At 35.1% G+C, this 17,410-nt stretch overlaps 1 protein-coding gene across 1 annotated transcript in view; it reads right to left on the bottom strand.

Moving 5' to 3' along the window:
• The window catches only part of POC1B (POC1 centriolar protein B), a 45,542-nt gene that overhangs the window by 19,786 nt on the left and 8,346 nt on the right, over positions 1-17,410 (bottom strand). The window contains exons 4-10 of the mRNA XM_054274207.1: positions 16,546-16,725; positions 15,242-15,349; positions 14,255-14,370; positions 13,759-13,892; positions 12,939-13,007; positions 9,873-10,025; positions 2,306-2,392 (exon numbers count right to left, since the gene is read on the bottom strand). Of these exons, the coding sequence (XP_054130182.1) occupies positions 2,306-2,392; positions 9,873-10,025; positions 12,939-13,007; positions 13,759-13,892; positions 14,255-14,370; positions 15,242-15,349; positions 16,546-16,725 (847 nt within the window). The remainder of the gene's footprint in view (positions 1-2,305; positions 2,393-9,872; positions 10,026-12,938; positions 13,008-13,758; positions 13,893-14,254; positions 14,371-15,241; positions 15,350-16,545; positions 16,726-17,410) is intronic.

Consider the following 17,410-nt stretch of genomic DNA (forward strand, 5'->3'; position numbering starts at 1 on the left):
ATTTTTCTCTCTGCACATGTCAGAAGGGCAGAAGAACTCCTTAAGGCAGAGCCTTAAAAGAATAAGTAGGTATAGATAGGACATGCTTAAATTAACCTGACAATCTGATCAAAGATTTTTGTTATTTAAACAGCATTCTTTCAGTAGAAGCAGTGCCAAAAAGCCATAAACAGATTTAATACGGGTCTCAAAATGTTTGCAGGGGAAAAAATTGCACAGTGATAATGTCTTTGACAACCAGTAGAAAAAGAGCAAACCATTGGGGCTGGAATCAGGGATATGTATGAGATAGGATGATGAATTAGACTAGGACTAGAGGATGGCGATCTCAACTTGAAAAAGGACTAAGAAAAAAAATACAAATAATACACAAATGTAGTATCATTCAATTGAGAACAAACTGTATCACAAGGAAACCAGTCAGTGAAGGTGTGATAGAAATAAAGGCAGTGTCTGCTCTTTTCTCCTTGTTTCTTATGAAGGACACATCAAGCCTCTATTAGACAGCCTCCATTCATTAGGGAAACTGGGAAAGTTTCAGATAAAAGGTCCAAGTCACTGAGATCCAGAACCCTCTAGAAACAAGACACAAAGAGTCTAGGTGGCTGGCCTGATTAAGAAACAGATGATAATTCCACAAATGACAGAAGCTGGTAATGTGGCAGACAGACAATGGACAGGAAGATGATACTAAAGGATGAGCTGACATTAGAAAGCAGGGAGGACCAGATTGGTTAGCAAAGTTGAAGAATGTTATTGACTGTGGCAGAGGAAGGGTATTAGTGGCAAAGAAAACATGCAAATGATTCCTGAATTTGTGTGACAGGGTTAGGGTTAACCTGTGTTGATAAGGACAGTTGCCCTCAATGCTACAATCTGAGTAACAAGGTTATAGAAATGTTTCTAGATGGAAAAAGAGGCAGATGGGGAATGCTGGAATACAATAGCAGTGAGAACCAATGATAACTGGTAGACTGAGGTGCTGGGAAAAAAAAAATTGTGATTGCTGACACAGCCAAAAAGCATAAATTCTGAACCAGCATTTTTATATTGAAGATTGTAAAGCCAGAAAGACAGCAGTCAGAAAAATGCTGTACTTCTTGGGTCAATGTACTCCTTTGAGTTCTGGGCATAAAATTTTATAAGGTGCTTTCACAGGAAAAGAATTAAGGGACACTAAGTGATTTTTAGGTATGGAATAAAGAATTACAGTGCAGCCATACATTTGAACTCTGTGATGAGCAGAGTAAGTAATGAACACACAGTACTTAAAAGTGATAGGCAGTCAATAAATTACATCCACCACAATGCACTGTCTGTGAAGCCTACTAAACAGATGCCTGTAAGTCTACAAAGAACCATATTTCCATTATGAAAACATGGCAACTGATAAACCTTAAAATACATATCACCTCTCAAATATAAGTTCTTATATGATTATTTGCTTTGAAGTAAAGGTTTCTCATCAACCTGGGCATCATGATGTTCAAAAAAGATCTTAAAGAATTACCTTCACAACATAGCTTTCATAAAGCATACAGGACAAAATAGAACAGCAGCAACCACACCTGCTGTCTTTTCATAAGTATTAACCCTTCAACCACACAAACTTTTTATGGTAACTAAAATTGCTCAAGACACAATTTTGCATTCACAGGAACAGATTCAGAGCTAAAAGAAAAATTCTCATTTTAACCTAAATCTAGAACAGCATGTCTTTTAGATTTCATACCAGGAGAGCATATTTCTCCTCCCACGAAACTGCCGCTAAAACATTGCCTTCCTCTCCTCCCACACGCCATACCAATGTCATATGTAAAGCTAACACTAGAAGACTCTAATCCCATCATTCTGTCTTAAAATGTATTACCTTTTTTTTTCCTTCTAGGGAACTATTAAATGCCTTAAAAGGAGAAATAATAAAACATCAGGTTTAGAATTGTATTGGTGAGACAATGATTCTTTAGTACTACCATTATTTGAAGATAACAAAAAGTGTTTGAGAATAAGCCACAAATTTTAACAGGAATATTTAGATGTACTTAGCATGGGCTTATAAACAGAACTTGTGCTTAGTATAGTGGTAAAACTGTAGGTATAAAAAGAAAGCTTTGCTATTACACCATCTTCTGGTTAGACTTGGGAACTGTGACAAAGTTTAAGTTGAGAATTTAGGATATTGAGCTCTGAGCACTCGACAACTGCTAAAAAAATTAATTTCATTCATATGGACAGTAAAAGCACATTTCCAGAACGTGTTAGCTATACCTTTCCCTCTTCCTTTTTTTTTTTTAAAGTAACTTACAGGAGTACTCATATATGAAGATGTTCTAATATCGAAGATAACTGGGTCAGGTGTTTGCATATCAGGCACATCAAAGGTAGGGTCAACCTGTTGAAAATAAATTATATCATTATTTCAGCACCAACAGAGAAAAGGAAATAAGACTGAAATAAAAAGTGAGAACACACTTAGCAGCGTAGATCAATTGGTTCCCAATCCCTATTCAAGTTCCTTAAGTCATCCATTACTAACAGACCGTTGATATGCTTACTTCTTCTGTACCAACTCTGATTGCCAAAATAACTTTGAAAGCACTTCTGTGGAAAACAGGTAGTAGGTAACACTGAAATCTGTGATAAGGTAACAGATCAAAGACAAAAGATGTTGCTCCTGAAACCACAGGAAAAAGTGCTTTATACGGGGACAAATTAAGAGGCTGATTGATCAGAAAGAATGATAGATGACAGAAATGTCATTACAGTATCTGCAATTTTGCTCTTAATATCAGTTACTACTTGCTTATTTTTGGCCATAGGAGTTAATCTATAACTTTAGCAATATTTTGCTAATGTCCTTTCCTGAACGTGAAGCATTAGGAAAGTACAAGAGAATACGAAATTAGAGAAAGCTGCTTTTATCTTATGGTTTCACCTAAGAGATCAGAATAACATCCCTATAAAAAATCTGTGCGCATGTTATCCCTACCACTATATTACCTAGGTGTATCACAGCCTAAGATGTTTGCCTTCTCAGAATGATGCATGGAAGTACTATTCTTAATATTTTATGAACTAGCAAAATTTACAGAAAGACTAGATGACTTTCAAATCACCAAGAAGTCTGATGTAGTACCATCAGTAATCCAGAGACAGTATTAATCCCAACCACCTTATTGAAAGCAGAAAAAAAATCCCAGAATCCCCAAAGCTCACACTTGCCTAGTGACAGGATTAAGTTTGGTCACTGAAAGTTTCTTAGCTACAAGGGTCATTTTACTTTGACTTCTCAAGAGGAAGATCCTACTATTTCACCTGAAGACTGCCAAAACTCTGGCTCAGCCAGAGCTGCTCTCTCAGTAACTGTTTCAGTACTATTTACAAAAGGAAAAATCCCTGACGTCCATACATTGGTATAAAGACCTTTAGGTCAGAGACATGTTTGTTAAGTAGCTAGAATTCAATCTCATATCTGGAATTAATAGTCAGGGAAGGAGGGCAGCAACACTTTATACTGCCTGAAGACTTTTCATTCAGTTTATTTAGATTTACATAACTTAAATGCAGAAATTTAGGTTAAAATTAATAGAAGTAAGATCTCCCTCAGTAAATACAAGTTGAAGAAGATGGACAAAGTTTACTAACAAGCTAGAAGGTAAAGAAACATTTAAAAACAGGTATTACCTGATTATTCAAAGTGAAAATGATTCTTACACTTTGCAGCACCTACAAATCAGAGATGACAGACCTTTCTTAAGGTGAGATCTTAACACTGCTTTTAATCTTGTTCACTTCTCTGAGTAGCAGTGCTTAGCTCTTTCTTTTATTCAGTTTCAACAAGCCATTCTTCATCTGTGATCTTTTTTTCCTGTCTTCTGATTACAGGTGCATCAGTCAAGAATAAGCAGGGACTCAGGGACAATCAAGAAAACCCATGCAGCTACATGGTCATCACAGCTCAACACTTTAAATTCTCTCTCATTTGTAGATAGTAGAATCAAGCCTTGTTTTCTTTCAATTTTGTCAAATAGAATTGGAGGAAAGAAAGGGAAAGAGGAGAACCAAAGCCAGGTAACACGGTCTATGTAATAACCTCTATTTAGCTGAAAATTCTACCATTTTAACTGGACTTCTCCTTCAGAATCTTCTCTGCAGAAACATGATTAATCAAAACCTCCTCTGCATACAGTATTGCTTATCACTTTTTCAGTGTTAAGGTGAGCAGGAGAGGAAGTACAAATTTTACTGTTTTGCCTCTGTACATATCATGTCTATTGAGATTACACAGCCAACTGTCCACAGAGTTTCCATTTGTTCAATGCCCAGGATAGTCAGGGTCCTTTGCTTCTGACATTGTCAGCCCTACAATAAATATAATTACTGCATTATCCAAGTGCCAATCATACTAGGGACAGGTAAGATAAAAGTCATTTTCTGATATGCATCATTTGGGCACTGAAGAGAGGACAATGCATTTGCAGGATTCTGCAGAAGGGGGACAGTAGATGTCTACTACCTATCAGTACTCTAATGTGGAGAAACCACTGCAGTATTATCACTAATAGCTCTTGAAACACCTTCTTTGAGACAGTATCTCTTTGTTGCATACATGGAGATACTGCAGAATGAGTTACATTCTTGATACTGGTTGGTAAATAAATACATGGTATTATTAAGTTTTAAAAAATGCACTTTTTATAGAAGTGTCACATCCTGAAGCAAGAATCAAAGTTCCTCTGATTATGCATCTGCTTATTGTTTTAGCAGTGGTAAGGGGAGGATGAAGACCACTGTAAACAGTGACTAGAGGTGGAGGAACTGTCATAAGCCATACTGAAATAATTAATATAAAATTATTAAGCAACTAGTCAGAAATAGCATCTAAAAGGTGTTTAAAAATGCACAAAAATATAAAGGCTGTATCTAAGTCCTTCATACAAATATTAGTGTTTAATATTGCACTAAAACTGAATGAGGCAATGGAATGAAGCTAAAAGTGAAAGTTTCAAATTACTTGACATTTCCTGACAAGGTGATGTGGTTAGCTGTAAAATAATCTTACCGGGGGAAATCTTCAAGGTAAGTCTTTTTTTAAAGACCTAACTTTAAGAAATAAGACAGAAAAACCAGAGCACTAAAATGCAAGGTAGGGAGTATTGTCACATATTACAGGTTTTCAAAAACACTCTTTTCAAAGCCTTGCTTTAATTACCTGGTAAACTGATACATACATATTTTCAATATCATATTTTAACATGATTATGCAGTTATCACATTTTGATCCATAATACAATAAAATATATTTGAATGGAAGGTTTCTACAGAATCTCTCATGAATTAGAAAAATTCAAAGAGGAAGTTTTAAATTACTCTCAAAGTATTTCTTAGGAAAGTGATTTGTGAAATAGTCTCTCCAAACACATTAAGAGAAAATTAGGTTTCAATTTGACTAAACACTGTTCTTGGTTCTAGACTGGGGCCCTCAAGCAAGCCATATAATCTTTTTTCTACTGCCATCTAGTGTATATTTGAATTTCCTTCATCTGAGAAAATATTTACAACTGAAAATACGCTGCAAATTTTAAGATTAAATTAAATCAATAAAAGCTCTTTGTGCACAAGAGATAAACTCTATGCACCTTAATGTGTTCAAACTTCAAAGCTGTTTTGAAAGAAATTAATTTAAATAAGTCTTTAGCACATGAAAGGTCAATTACATACAATCATGGCATATTCAGAAATACAATTCTCACCAAGTGGAATGTAGTTTTTAGTATACTTCACTAAAATTGCATAACTGATTAAACTACTATTTTCAAATAACTCCACAAGGTCTTTATGTTAAACAGAGACAACAACTGGGATTTATCTCAGCTAAATTTAGACATACTGCTAGACACCTGTATTTGAGCTGGTAATCACCTAAGATTATCTCTGTGACCAACAGAAAAAAATAGGTGCCTTTAAAGAACAAATAATTTATTTACAATTCCAAGTTGTCTGAAAAACTGAAATTATGATAAGCATTAAAACTCTACTTACTTGAATATTCAAGAATCATATTGATGAGTGCAGTTGGGGGACAATTATAAAGTTTTACAACTCAAGAACATGAAATTCAACACTGCTTTAAAATTCAGGCTACTGATGGGCTGAGAAGACAAAATTAATGATTTTCTTGTGAAAGTTAATTATGCCTCAAAAATAGGTAGGTAGGTAGGTAGAGAGAAAATAAAATAGGGAAGGTATCAGAAATTTTACTGGTTCAATGTTTAGCTTTGAACAGTGAATAAGAAAAAGTAATCAGAAAAGCAAAATACACTCAAGCTTCATCTTTATGTTACTATCCTGAAGGCAAAACATCAGATGATACCTGCAATTCCTAATGCCCTTGCGCCAGCTGCTTTATTCAAAACAGCATTTCTAACAGGTGACGTGTGAAAACGTTGCAACTGTGCCTCTGATCCCAGCTGAATAAATTATAAGCCAGCTCCATTTTTGTGTATACTATTCCTCCAGAATATAGCTCTGGAATTACAGGGACTTTGTCACACTGAGACAAGCAGGAATAGAGAAGCAATCGCTAACCAAAAGCAGTAAAAAAAAAAAAAAAAAAGAAAAAAGGAAAGGTGTGAAATGTTAGGAATTTTTAAAAATAGGGGGAAAATTACTTTCCTCTTGAGTTCTGCCTGCATATCTGTTTGTGTTCTAATACCTTTAATTTTATCCTAAGGCAATCCCTCTTCAGTCCTGTTGTAGAGGTGACTAAACCAGCTGAGCATAACTCAAGGTAATGTATTACACCACATCTCAAGCATTTAGATGACACTGTAGTGGCTTGTAGCAAACCTTAAGCAGTCATTGATACTTTGATAAATCCCATCTCCAAACTGCCTCCTCAGCCTGCCTGTAACTCTTGTTTATGTTACCAGGTCTCTTACTTGTTACTTCTGTTTAGTTAAGATGAATTATCTTACTCTGTTCACTTAGAAATATGACGAGAAAGGAAGAAAATAAGGAAGAAAGGAAGCAGTTCTACATATGATCTGAGGTGTAGATGAGATAATAGGAAAAAATTGTCATTACAACTGCTATGCTCTAGTGGAATAGATCACACAGAGAGATAGGGGAATCTCCAAACCTCTTCAAGACCCCCTAGCCAGACACAGCTGAACTGATGTACCACTAGTAGGAAGAACAGATCATCTCCAGAAGCTCCCTCTGACATGCCTGTGATTCCATTCCTCCTTTCCCTTATATATTAGAAACATGTATTAGAAACATTGAAAGATGAGGGTAGGATTGCAGTGGAACAGCCTAATGCTAGAATTCTCTGTATTGCCTCTGGCTTAGAAAGAGGTTGTCATGTAAAAAAATATTTTAACAGAAGAAGGACAAAAATACTTTTTTTGTCCTTTTCTTTTTTGTACTTTTTTTTTTCCTTTTTCTTTTTTTTTCCAGATTACAGCGCAGTGGGCCTAGACATTCTGTTTTTCTCAGTTAGAAGAGGAAATAGTTAGGAAGATGAAGCACTGAAAAATTTCAAGCACAGTGCTACCTAAGAATTAGTGCATGCTAATGAAAGCATGTTACTTCTGGTAGTAACCTGATACCAGTTTAGTCTGTATAAATCATGGTTTTGTCCAGTTGGTGGGGTCTACTCTTCCTGATCACAACAAAAATCCCACAATTTTTGTTGAGACAGATAGGAGGAGCCATAAAAACAAGAAAAGACAAATGGAGTGAGAAAATGTGATAATTTCACCTTAACACCATCTCAATTATTATACCATTACATTAATTCTAAAAATTAGCTGCAAAAGTGATTCTAATCACTATCACTCTATTATTTAATTTACAATATGAAAATATATTATATTACAATAATGAGTTTTGTTGAAACTGCCAGACACTGTTTTGTCTCAAAGAATATAACATACTTGATATTTACCTGAGAGAAAGATATTCTAGTAACAATATAATGTTAATAGAAAACTAAATACAGCGACTCTCATTAAAATCCTGAAATCAGGCCAGAAAATATAACACAGAGTCCAAAACTTTGCTCTAACAAAGCCATAGAGCTCTTTCACTACTATGGAGCAGCCCAGGAGCCTATCAGCTGCTACAAATGCTGCAGCCATTAATAAATGCATACATAAAGCTAAGTTAACTCTGTCAAAGCTAACTAATAAATAATTTCTTGAAATTCAGCTACTGAATTTCCTTGATGAGCCTTTTCAGGACTGATAATGAGGCTTCCTACCCTTAGTTTAACTTCAGCCTGAACTTATTAATGCTTTTCCAGAGCTTCTTAATTACCCAGGACAAGAAAAAAAAATTGAAAAATTCATTTAGAGTATATTCACATCTTTACCAGACATGTAAACAGCAGAGAGGTCTGGAAATGTTGACCTGAAAAGAAGACAATGGACCCCTGTAGCTATAAGCCATTGTGTTTGTTTAGTACATGTTGTAACTGAGTGCAATTTGAATGGTCTTGTAGCAAAATGTTGCTCCAGCAAGACTGGCTTGAATCTGCTGGCAAATGCTTAGATTGAGTTTGTTCTGGCACTGACCAGCTATACTAAAGGCTGGTACCAGTAAACTGAATGAACTTCATTCATTTACCTTACTATAAATATGAAAGTCCAGCACGGAAGTTTGTTTATGAAGTTTGTTCATTAATGAAGCTTTTGGTCAGAACAGGATGCAGTCATCCTGTTCTGACCAAAATGCTAAGCATTAGAAAGCTACACATCCAACTTGGCAATAGAACCAGGCACAGAAGAAATCTTATTTGTCAGAGTTCTCTTCCTCCAGCAAATGTTCTCAATCCTTATACCACTCATTTGCACATACTCATACTGCAAACACAGCCACCCACCCAAAAAAAAGCTCAATATCCCCAAATGTCTGTTTTAAAACTCTGAGCAGGAAACAAATGCCATGGCAGCAGTATCTACATTTTCTATGTAGGCAACCAGGCAATGGTGAATTTCTATAGTACTCTGATAGCATATTACAGCAACCAGAAAGTTCTGATTGCTGTTCTAGATTTATCTCAGGTAAGTTTTTCAACACTAGAGGAACCTGGAGACTATCAAAAAAGAGAAGAAAATATAGGTAAACACCATGCAGAAGCCAGCCAGCTCTATCAGGGACTGTGACAAATAAAGCCTAAACAATGGCCTCATTGAAGGCATAGCACTGTTTACCTATTGGGCACAACTTTCAGACTATTTGACAAACACAAGATTTTTCCTAATACTGACACAGAACATTTGGCATTGCACTTTTATTCCCTAATTTCCAACACTTTCAGTGGATGCCAGTAGATAGTTTGACAGTAACTACTGTTCAAGAATGAAATATCAGGAAATCAGACATCATAGTGCTGTAAAACACACTGCTAGCCTAGAAAGTCTTTTAGGTAGATATCAAGACCTTCTCACAGCACCTAAAGTTCTTGGAAAGAGGGACAGTTTGTGACAAGCAAGTATTTGACTTTCAGTAATATCACCACATTGTCCTCCTTACAATGATATATTTTGATAAGTATTGTAAAGCTCAAGATACCTACTGCAACACTTGCAGAGTTGTTTCAGAAACCAGATTATCAGGTATGTTTTGGTTGAATGAGATGTAGAATATAGGCACAGAAGAAGCATGAAAGTAATTTCAGCTTAAACCTGCCAGCATCAGCTTGCCTAGTAACCCTAATGAGGATCCATAAATTATGATTGCTTCAAAAGTATTACACATAACAATAAAAAGCTCCCTGATATACATAAAACATATTTAACTATAAATGTCAGACAGTGTTAACAGAAGCTTCTTGTTTCCTATATTAGACAATTTATTGCACTCACCTCAACTGACGTAATTGTTTCATCATGGAAATGACATGACCTTGGGTAAACATCAAGAAGATGAGGAGGATCATCAATATGTGTTCTTCTAAAATTGTGTTTGAGAACTTCTTCATAATCCAAAGTATCAAAGTTGGTTTTCCATAGTAACACCTATAAGAAATCTTCCTATCAGTAACTACTTGAAGGCTATTCAGCGCTCAAAACCTAACTATTCAGTAAAGTCTGCTATTACTAGCAGATAACTGCATCATAACAATACTGCAGTGATGTCTTAGTCCAATCTCTACTGCAATACAGGCACTTCCCCAGAGTATCTTTACTTCAAATCTAAAAGATGTGGTTCAATCTATTCAAAAAGTAACTCCTAAAACACATCTATAATCACAAACTGTCCCACTGAGCTGTCCCAAGTTATTTTTCTGCCAGATTAAGGGATCATATACTGTTGAATTTCTGCCCCCTATAAAGGCTTGCAGGTCTAACAAGAAAGTTTGAAGGAGCAAGAGAAATGAGAGAGTTCCACAGAACTCTAAAACACCTGGTTTCCAGTGTTTTGGCAACAGGAATCTCTTTTCTGAACTTTGTCTCATTATGTTCTAGGTAGAAACCATATCTGAAGTCACACATATATGACCAAATGCAGAAGGTCATGGGACACAGAGGTAGTCCAAAGGTATTCTATCCAGTCTTATGAATATTCCACATAGGCTACAACTTTTCAAACCAATAGGTATAACTTTGCTCTTTCACATAAAAGGTCTTATGTTTTCCATGGCAACAGGTTAATGAAATAAATTGCAATGTGCACATACTGCCAAAAATGTGAGGAACATGACAGAACACTACACTTTGAGATCCTCTTTGTTTGAGGAAAGAAGCAAATAGAAAGAAACAAAAGTATCCAGTGTTTGTTTCAAATATTTAACCTGCGTCTGAACTGTCAGCTGGTTCTGCACCAACCAGAAACTTAATACAAGAAGCAGAGATACCGGTTTTCCTTCTTTGATGGAAAGGTATGGAAGGATCTGTTGATTGAAAACATCTTGAAATAGTATATGTATGAAGGAAGCAGTCTTGCATAAACTTAAGAGTGTATCAGCTGCCTCCAGTGCATGCTGTGAACAGACCATATATTTTGGGTACTGCATCAGGGGTAGAAGATGATACTTCTGTGGCCAACCTCCGCTCATAAGCATGACATTGCCAGCAGAGCTTTCCCAACAAATACACCCTACAATTATAGTAAACCAATAATCACAGTGAATTGAGAACTCCTCCTGGCACACCTGGAAGAAGGCTGTGGACAGGTCAGCAAAATGGGATGTTTAAGAAGTATATGTGTATAACCAAAAGAAAATGGACACAGAATAAAGTTCTTATGCTTACTACAGATAAAGATATACACCTTGGTAGTTACCCAACAGTGCTTAGCACATTTTAAAACTTCGAAAAGTGAAAGCTGCAAAGTACTCCTCTCCCACCAAAATTTTCATAAAACAAAGGGAAAAGCTTCAACAAACCAGGAAGGCCCATTTTAAGGTAATTGAAAGTTACTAGATCTGCTATGACTACTTTTTAATTCAACATTTCATCAGTGTTTCCTGATGAAACTGATCTTCCCTCTCATATATTCAAATGAACCCACTGTATCAAACTGCTGAGGACTAGAAGACATGGATTTTTACCTACTTTTTCCATGCTCTCATGCCCCAGCTTTACAACAGAAAATCAGGGCAGGAAAAAGGCAATGACATGACTGCACTGAACACACATGCCATTCAGGGGGGCCCAAGTTCAAAGAACTTTGAAGTAAGACAGGCATTACCAGGGTGTGGGAGGCTGTGTTAGGCTTAATACTCTAAGTCTTTGCCTTCATCAGAGCTTCTCAGATTAATCTTCTGTCATGTGAACACATTCACTTTTGCTCCTCTCAAGTATAATGTACCAACAGTCATAAAACTCAAAATATTCATGGAAGGTAAGGTCAACAATTCAGAATTACATTGGGCCAAGTTGCATTTTGGGACTTATAAATAAGATTTTAACTTCAGTATGGAAAATCAAAGACCATACTAGTGAGTCAAGAAATAAATATCTTTCCCCCATTCTCAGTTGGTTTTTGTGGGGTTTTTTCCCTGCTTGTAAAATTAATATTGGATGTTTGATAACATTTTCACTTTTCCAATAACTTCAAGTCCTGATAGCACACTTTACTTAATACATTCTGATAGAAAGCAATTTTTTTTTTACCTTCCAAGACCGTCTCTGCTACTAGCTGAAATTTATTTCAAACTCCACAAAACAGAATATAGCCATGAATTATGGTAAACTCAAAAAAAATCTTAATTTTAACAGCATAGCTTTTTTTATCTACATTGAGCTTTTAGCTTGTTGTAACAGGAAACATGTAAAAGACAGCTAAGGAACATTTCAGACTGAAAATATAAATATTGCGCTACAAAATTTCTTTCTTTTTGGAAACTTTATAGACCTGATAGAGATGATTCCAAGGTAGATAGTATGTGTTCTTAATTATGAAATTTATTACAGAAGATAGAGATTAATTATAAGACTTACTGTTTAACTTTTTTTTAATGCCCAAATGACTCTTCTTCCCTTTATAAAATCCAGTACTTTACTGTTTCACCAAAGTAAATTAGTAAAGGTAACATAAGAGGTTTTTTCCCCCAATTCTAGCCAAAGTTTTCCCAGTAATACAACTTAATACCTACAATTACAGAGTAAGGACTTTAAAAGCAGTGAAATCTAACAAAGCAGGTACCACTTAATAGTAATTGCAATATAACTACTTCATTGACACTGAATTGCAACACTTTAATTATTCTTAGTCAAAAACCACTAAATATTTTTAGCCATATTATCAAAATATGTAAAATGGGCATGGTTAGCCTTCTCCTCATAACATCCAATGAAAAGTCTATATAACACACAAGTAGCCACAATGTATGTGAGTAATTAGCAAGTTATTGTGACATACTATATTTAACTCCCATCCACTGTAACAAACTAAGACATTTCATTTAAGGAGACAATACCACAAACCTGAGCATCCACTCCACCTGAGGCAAAACTTTCACCACCTTTTGAAAAAGCCACACAAAGTACAGGTCCCTGGAAAAAAAAATAGCATACAGTAAAATTAGGCTATTACTGTAATCATGATATTTTAGTGCAGAGTAAAACACCAATGCCATTACCTAATGTAATAGATTTTTCAATTTTAATAAAATAAGGAACAATTCTACTGTAGTGAAATTTCTGCAAAACTTGATTGAAAAGTTAATATTGCACATTTTCATAAGATGGTACATTACAACTGCAACAATCTATACTAGGAAAATAGTGGCAGTGTCCTTAGATTTTATACTTCATCTTTGCAATGAAAAATTACAAAATATATATTACATTACTCAAGGCAATATGTTTGAATGATTTATTATCAAAAATAGGGTTTGTTTGGCATTAACAGGAAAAGGAGGAAATGCCTCCCATTCCTCACAAAAGTTATCCTCTGTAAGCTTCCCCCTCCTTAGAAAACACTGTTTTTCAATAAACAATAGGACTGAAGTGCCAAATAACATGATTTTGAAAATCAAGTGAATTATTAATGAATTTAGAACATGAGCTTTTACTTAACATCAAGTGTTTCATAGTGATACATAAAAAGCATGCTAACAGGTAAAAACTGATGCATTTCCTTAACCACTTGTGACAAGGTGTGTTAATACAACACCTTGCTGTCCACTAAATTTCATCTGCAAGTTGCAAGATAAAAGACACAATGGCATAAATGTTACTTCCCTCTGTAAAGATACTGAACAGCCTATTAAGATCTCCATTTAAAGAGGGTTATTGTGTATACCTTGTGTCCATGAAGAGTGTAAATAAGTCTTTCTCCTAAGAGGTCCAGAATCTTAAGGGTACCGTCAGAAGAAGCAGTGATGAGGTAGTTACCAGAAGGATGGAATGATATACAATTAACCCCTGCTCTGTGAACTGATTTACAGAAGACAATATTCAAAAGCTGTAGATATCTACTATGAAGATATGTACACTTTATTTCTTTGCTCTTTTCTACTTCCCAAAGAACTACTTCATTTAAGGAAAAAACAACAAAAGTGCTGAGGCATAGAAGACTTGTCAGAGTATTTGCTTAGTTCAGGTCTAAAACTTAAGGGAAGCAAAGAAATAAAAAGTATTCAGACTAGATTCTTGGTGTTGCTAGACTACAAAAAGATACTTACAACATGTCAATATGACTTGTTTGTCAACTTTTCCCAATAATACTCTTAATAAATCACATTTAACTGCAAAGAGTCCCATTGTAAAGAAAATAAAACAAACTACATTGTTTTTACCTTTGAAATGCTGCAGTAGCTTGTTCGTTCGAATATCCCATAGTTTCACTGTGTTATTGGAACCTGCAGAAGCTATACATGTTCCACTTGGGTTGAAATCCACAAAAGTTGAAAATCTAAATATAATTAATGAAAACAGATTTATAATGTGTTCCCACTGAAATATTTAGGTGTGTGTATGCATATAAAGCCCACGATATTAACACTAAGCTGCCACAAACTTGTATGGAATCTACATGTATGGAAACTCAAATAAGGCATTTCAAGGAACTGAAATAAGCATAAGAAAACAAGATGTACATGACAAATCATCTCACTTTTGTTGAAAACACGGTATAATTGATCCAAGTCAAGCTTTCAGAGTTTGTGCTAGAGTACAAAGTTCCTGGAAGATAGTGCTGCAAAGAGTTCATAACAAATAAAAGAATTTTGTCTAAGAACTGACAACACTTTGGACTTGAAAAAGGATGAAGGCAGCCATGAAATCAGCAAAGCATATATAGAAGCTAAATATTCCACTGAGTTGTTAACTAAAACTCTGGATCCAAGATGTTTAAGACAACTGCATATAAGTAAAAGCAAGTATTTTTTAAACTTAAATTAGGCAGATCACTGCAAGTGTTACTGAAAGTAACAAAATACTGTTTTCATCAACAGGTGGAAAAGTCTTCAAGCTTTCTTCTTGTTGAAGCATCCAATATCAAATAGCATCACCAAAATTGAGGGAAAACATGGAAACATTCCAAAATCCAAGAATAATCTTACTTCTGTTTAGATTATCTCTTGATTGCTGGAAAGCAGCTGTATAAGTGCAGCCAGTTAACCTCTTTAGAAAAACATTATATGAATTATTTTAGTTGACATAGGTTGTAGAAGTCTGATCTGTTTTCAGATTTAACATATATAGATGTTAATAGCACAGAACATGCAATTAATGCCAGTAAAATTAAACTATTACATTTCTCCTTTTTTTCTAGTAAAACTTACCCTTCATAATCTGAGAAGGTATTAATGCAAATTTTATTTCTTGTATCCCAGAGTTTAATAGATTTGTCCTCACCACAAGATGCTATTATTCTTCCATCAGGTGAAAATCTGGAACACACAAGTCTACACATTACTTAAAAACTGATTCTGCCTATATTAGCATTAGAGACATAAGTAACAAAACACCAGAACCAAAGAAGCCTGTTTGAAATAAGGATGCATAGCCTTTAAAGGACACTTAACTTCTGGTATTTCTCATGGACTAATAAAACTGAAAAGCTTCTTCCTTATTCCACTCTGGTCCATTTCATAAGGAACTACAATTACAAACAGAGCCATAAGCAAGAGGAAGAGAGGGGGTTGAGGGGAAGGTATCAGCAACCTAAGGATGTCACTACAGATGACTAAGAGATTAGTAAAGAAAACTATAGGCAAAAAGACACAGAGGACACAGTAGAATCTTGTGCTCAATGTTAACCTATATTTATGCTCTCCGAGTTCTTTCTAAACTTACAAATAGCGGGCAAAGAATTCACAATTATTCCTAGACTAGCAGACCAGGGTTTTAAAGAGGAAAACTGACTTGTCTAGAACTTCCTCAAGCATTATTATTTCACTTACTGAGCAACTGCACAATGACACTGAAAAACTGTTCAAGAACTTTCAAATGTGATTTCCTACAACTTTCCTTTTTCTTATATCAGTCCTCTTAGCTGCAGATTTTCCATTAATATGGAGGAAAGGAAAAATTTTTTAGAAAGATAGCAAACAATATTTTCTTGCTTTTGAGAAGCTGTCCTGTCTTTAAAGAGTATGAATCCTAACTTGCAGTCCAAAGGCCATTTCTTTTACCTTTTCCAATTATGTAAGCTTAACTCATCTGGTTCATGACCATTCTTTAATGCCACTATGATTCCAAGAATACTTGAGAAAACCCCTACAACGCATAGATAAATCTAGACATGAGTGCTGGGAAATAATACAACAAAAAACCAAACAAAACTGGAGAAAGACAGCACACTGACTAAAAATAAATACAGAAGACCCCATTTGTCCTTTAATGTAGTAGAATGAAGACAGTAACTGATTTAGTATGTTCACATATTAACATAGAGCAAGCTTTCATACTTCAGCTAGGTCTACACAAAACTTGTGTACATAAGATTCATTTATTAAAATTTAATTACTGGTGAGAGATCATTGATTGTCATTCACAGATGTTTCTTCTCTTATTTCTACCCTGGGATACAAAATCCCCTTTGTTAGGAATTCTACTTTACCAAGAGAATAAAAACAACACTTACTTGGCACAGCAAACCCAACCAGTGTGTTGGAATAGGGTAAACAAAAGGCGCTGAGAGCAAACACTCCATATTTTTATTAATTTATCATTGGATGCTGAAACTACAGAGTAGCCATCATGGGAGAAGCTCACACTCCGAACAGGGGCTGTATGACCTTTCAGTACTGATGATTCTCCATAACTAAGGGGGGAGCAAAGAAAAGGAAACAAAACCCCAAATACCAAGTCAAAAATCACAGTTATATTAAAGAGCTTAAATCCCCATAAAATTCAATGTTGGCATTTTTATAATCTTACTCAAATGAAAAAGCAGTATACAGAGGCCAAATCTTAATGGCACCATTATATTTTACTTATTTAAATATTATTAGAATAACATTCCTTAAGTTGCATTTAACATGACCAATTTTACAGAACAGTGAAATTAAGTAGCATCATTGGCCTTTAGTCTCATTAGCATTAGTATTGGAAAGAGAATTTTTTATACAGTAATCTATAAAACGCTTGAAAGTTCAAGTAACACCAGTCTAAGATCATACTGAATTACTCATAATTACTACTACTCAAGAACAGTCTGATAAAGCAAGTCAATAATTCTTTTTCCCAAAAAAACTATTGTTCTCTTCAACACTTGTCTCCCCAAAATGAAGTGCAGCCATGCAATCCTTGTTAAAATATCATCTTTAAGCCAGAGAAATATTACAAAGCATAGTTCTACACACATGAAATTGTGACCTCTCAGTTGTTATATTTTTCTTTTGAAACTACAGAAAAGAAAAAAGTAATACAGTAAAGAACTGTGTTGCTTGTGGTCCCCAGTCTCTGTTTCTGTCAAAGCCCAGGCATGTGGGAAGGAAAAGGAAACT

This window comes from Melozone crissalis, unplaced genomic scaffold, assembly GCF_028551555.1.
Source record: "Melozone crissalis strain CALT ecotype California unplaced genomic scaffold, PUWL_Pcris_2 ptg000004l_1, whole genome shotgun sequence".
In the NCBI taxonomy this organism is placed as follows: Eukaryota; Metazoa; Chordata; class Aves; order Passeriformes; family Passerellidae; genus Melozone; species Melozone crissalis.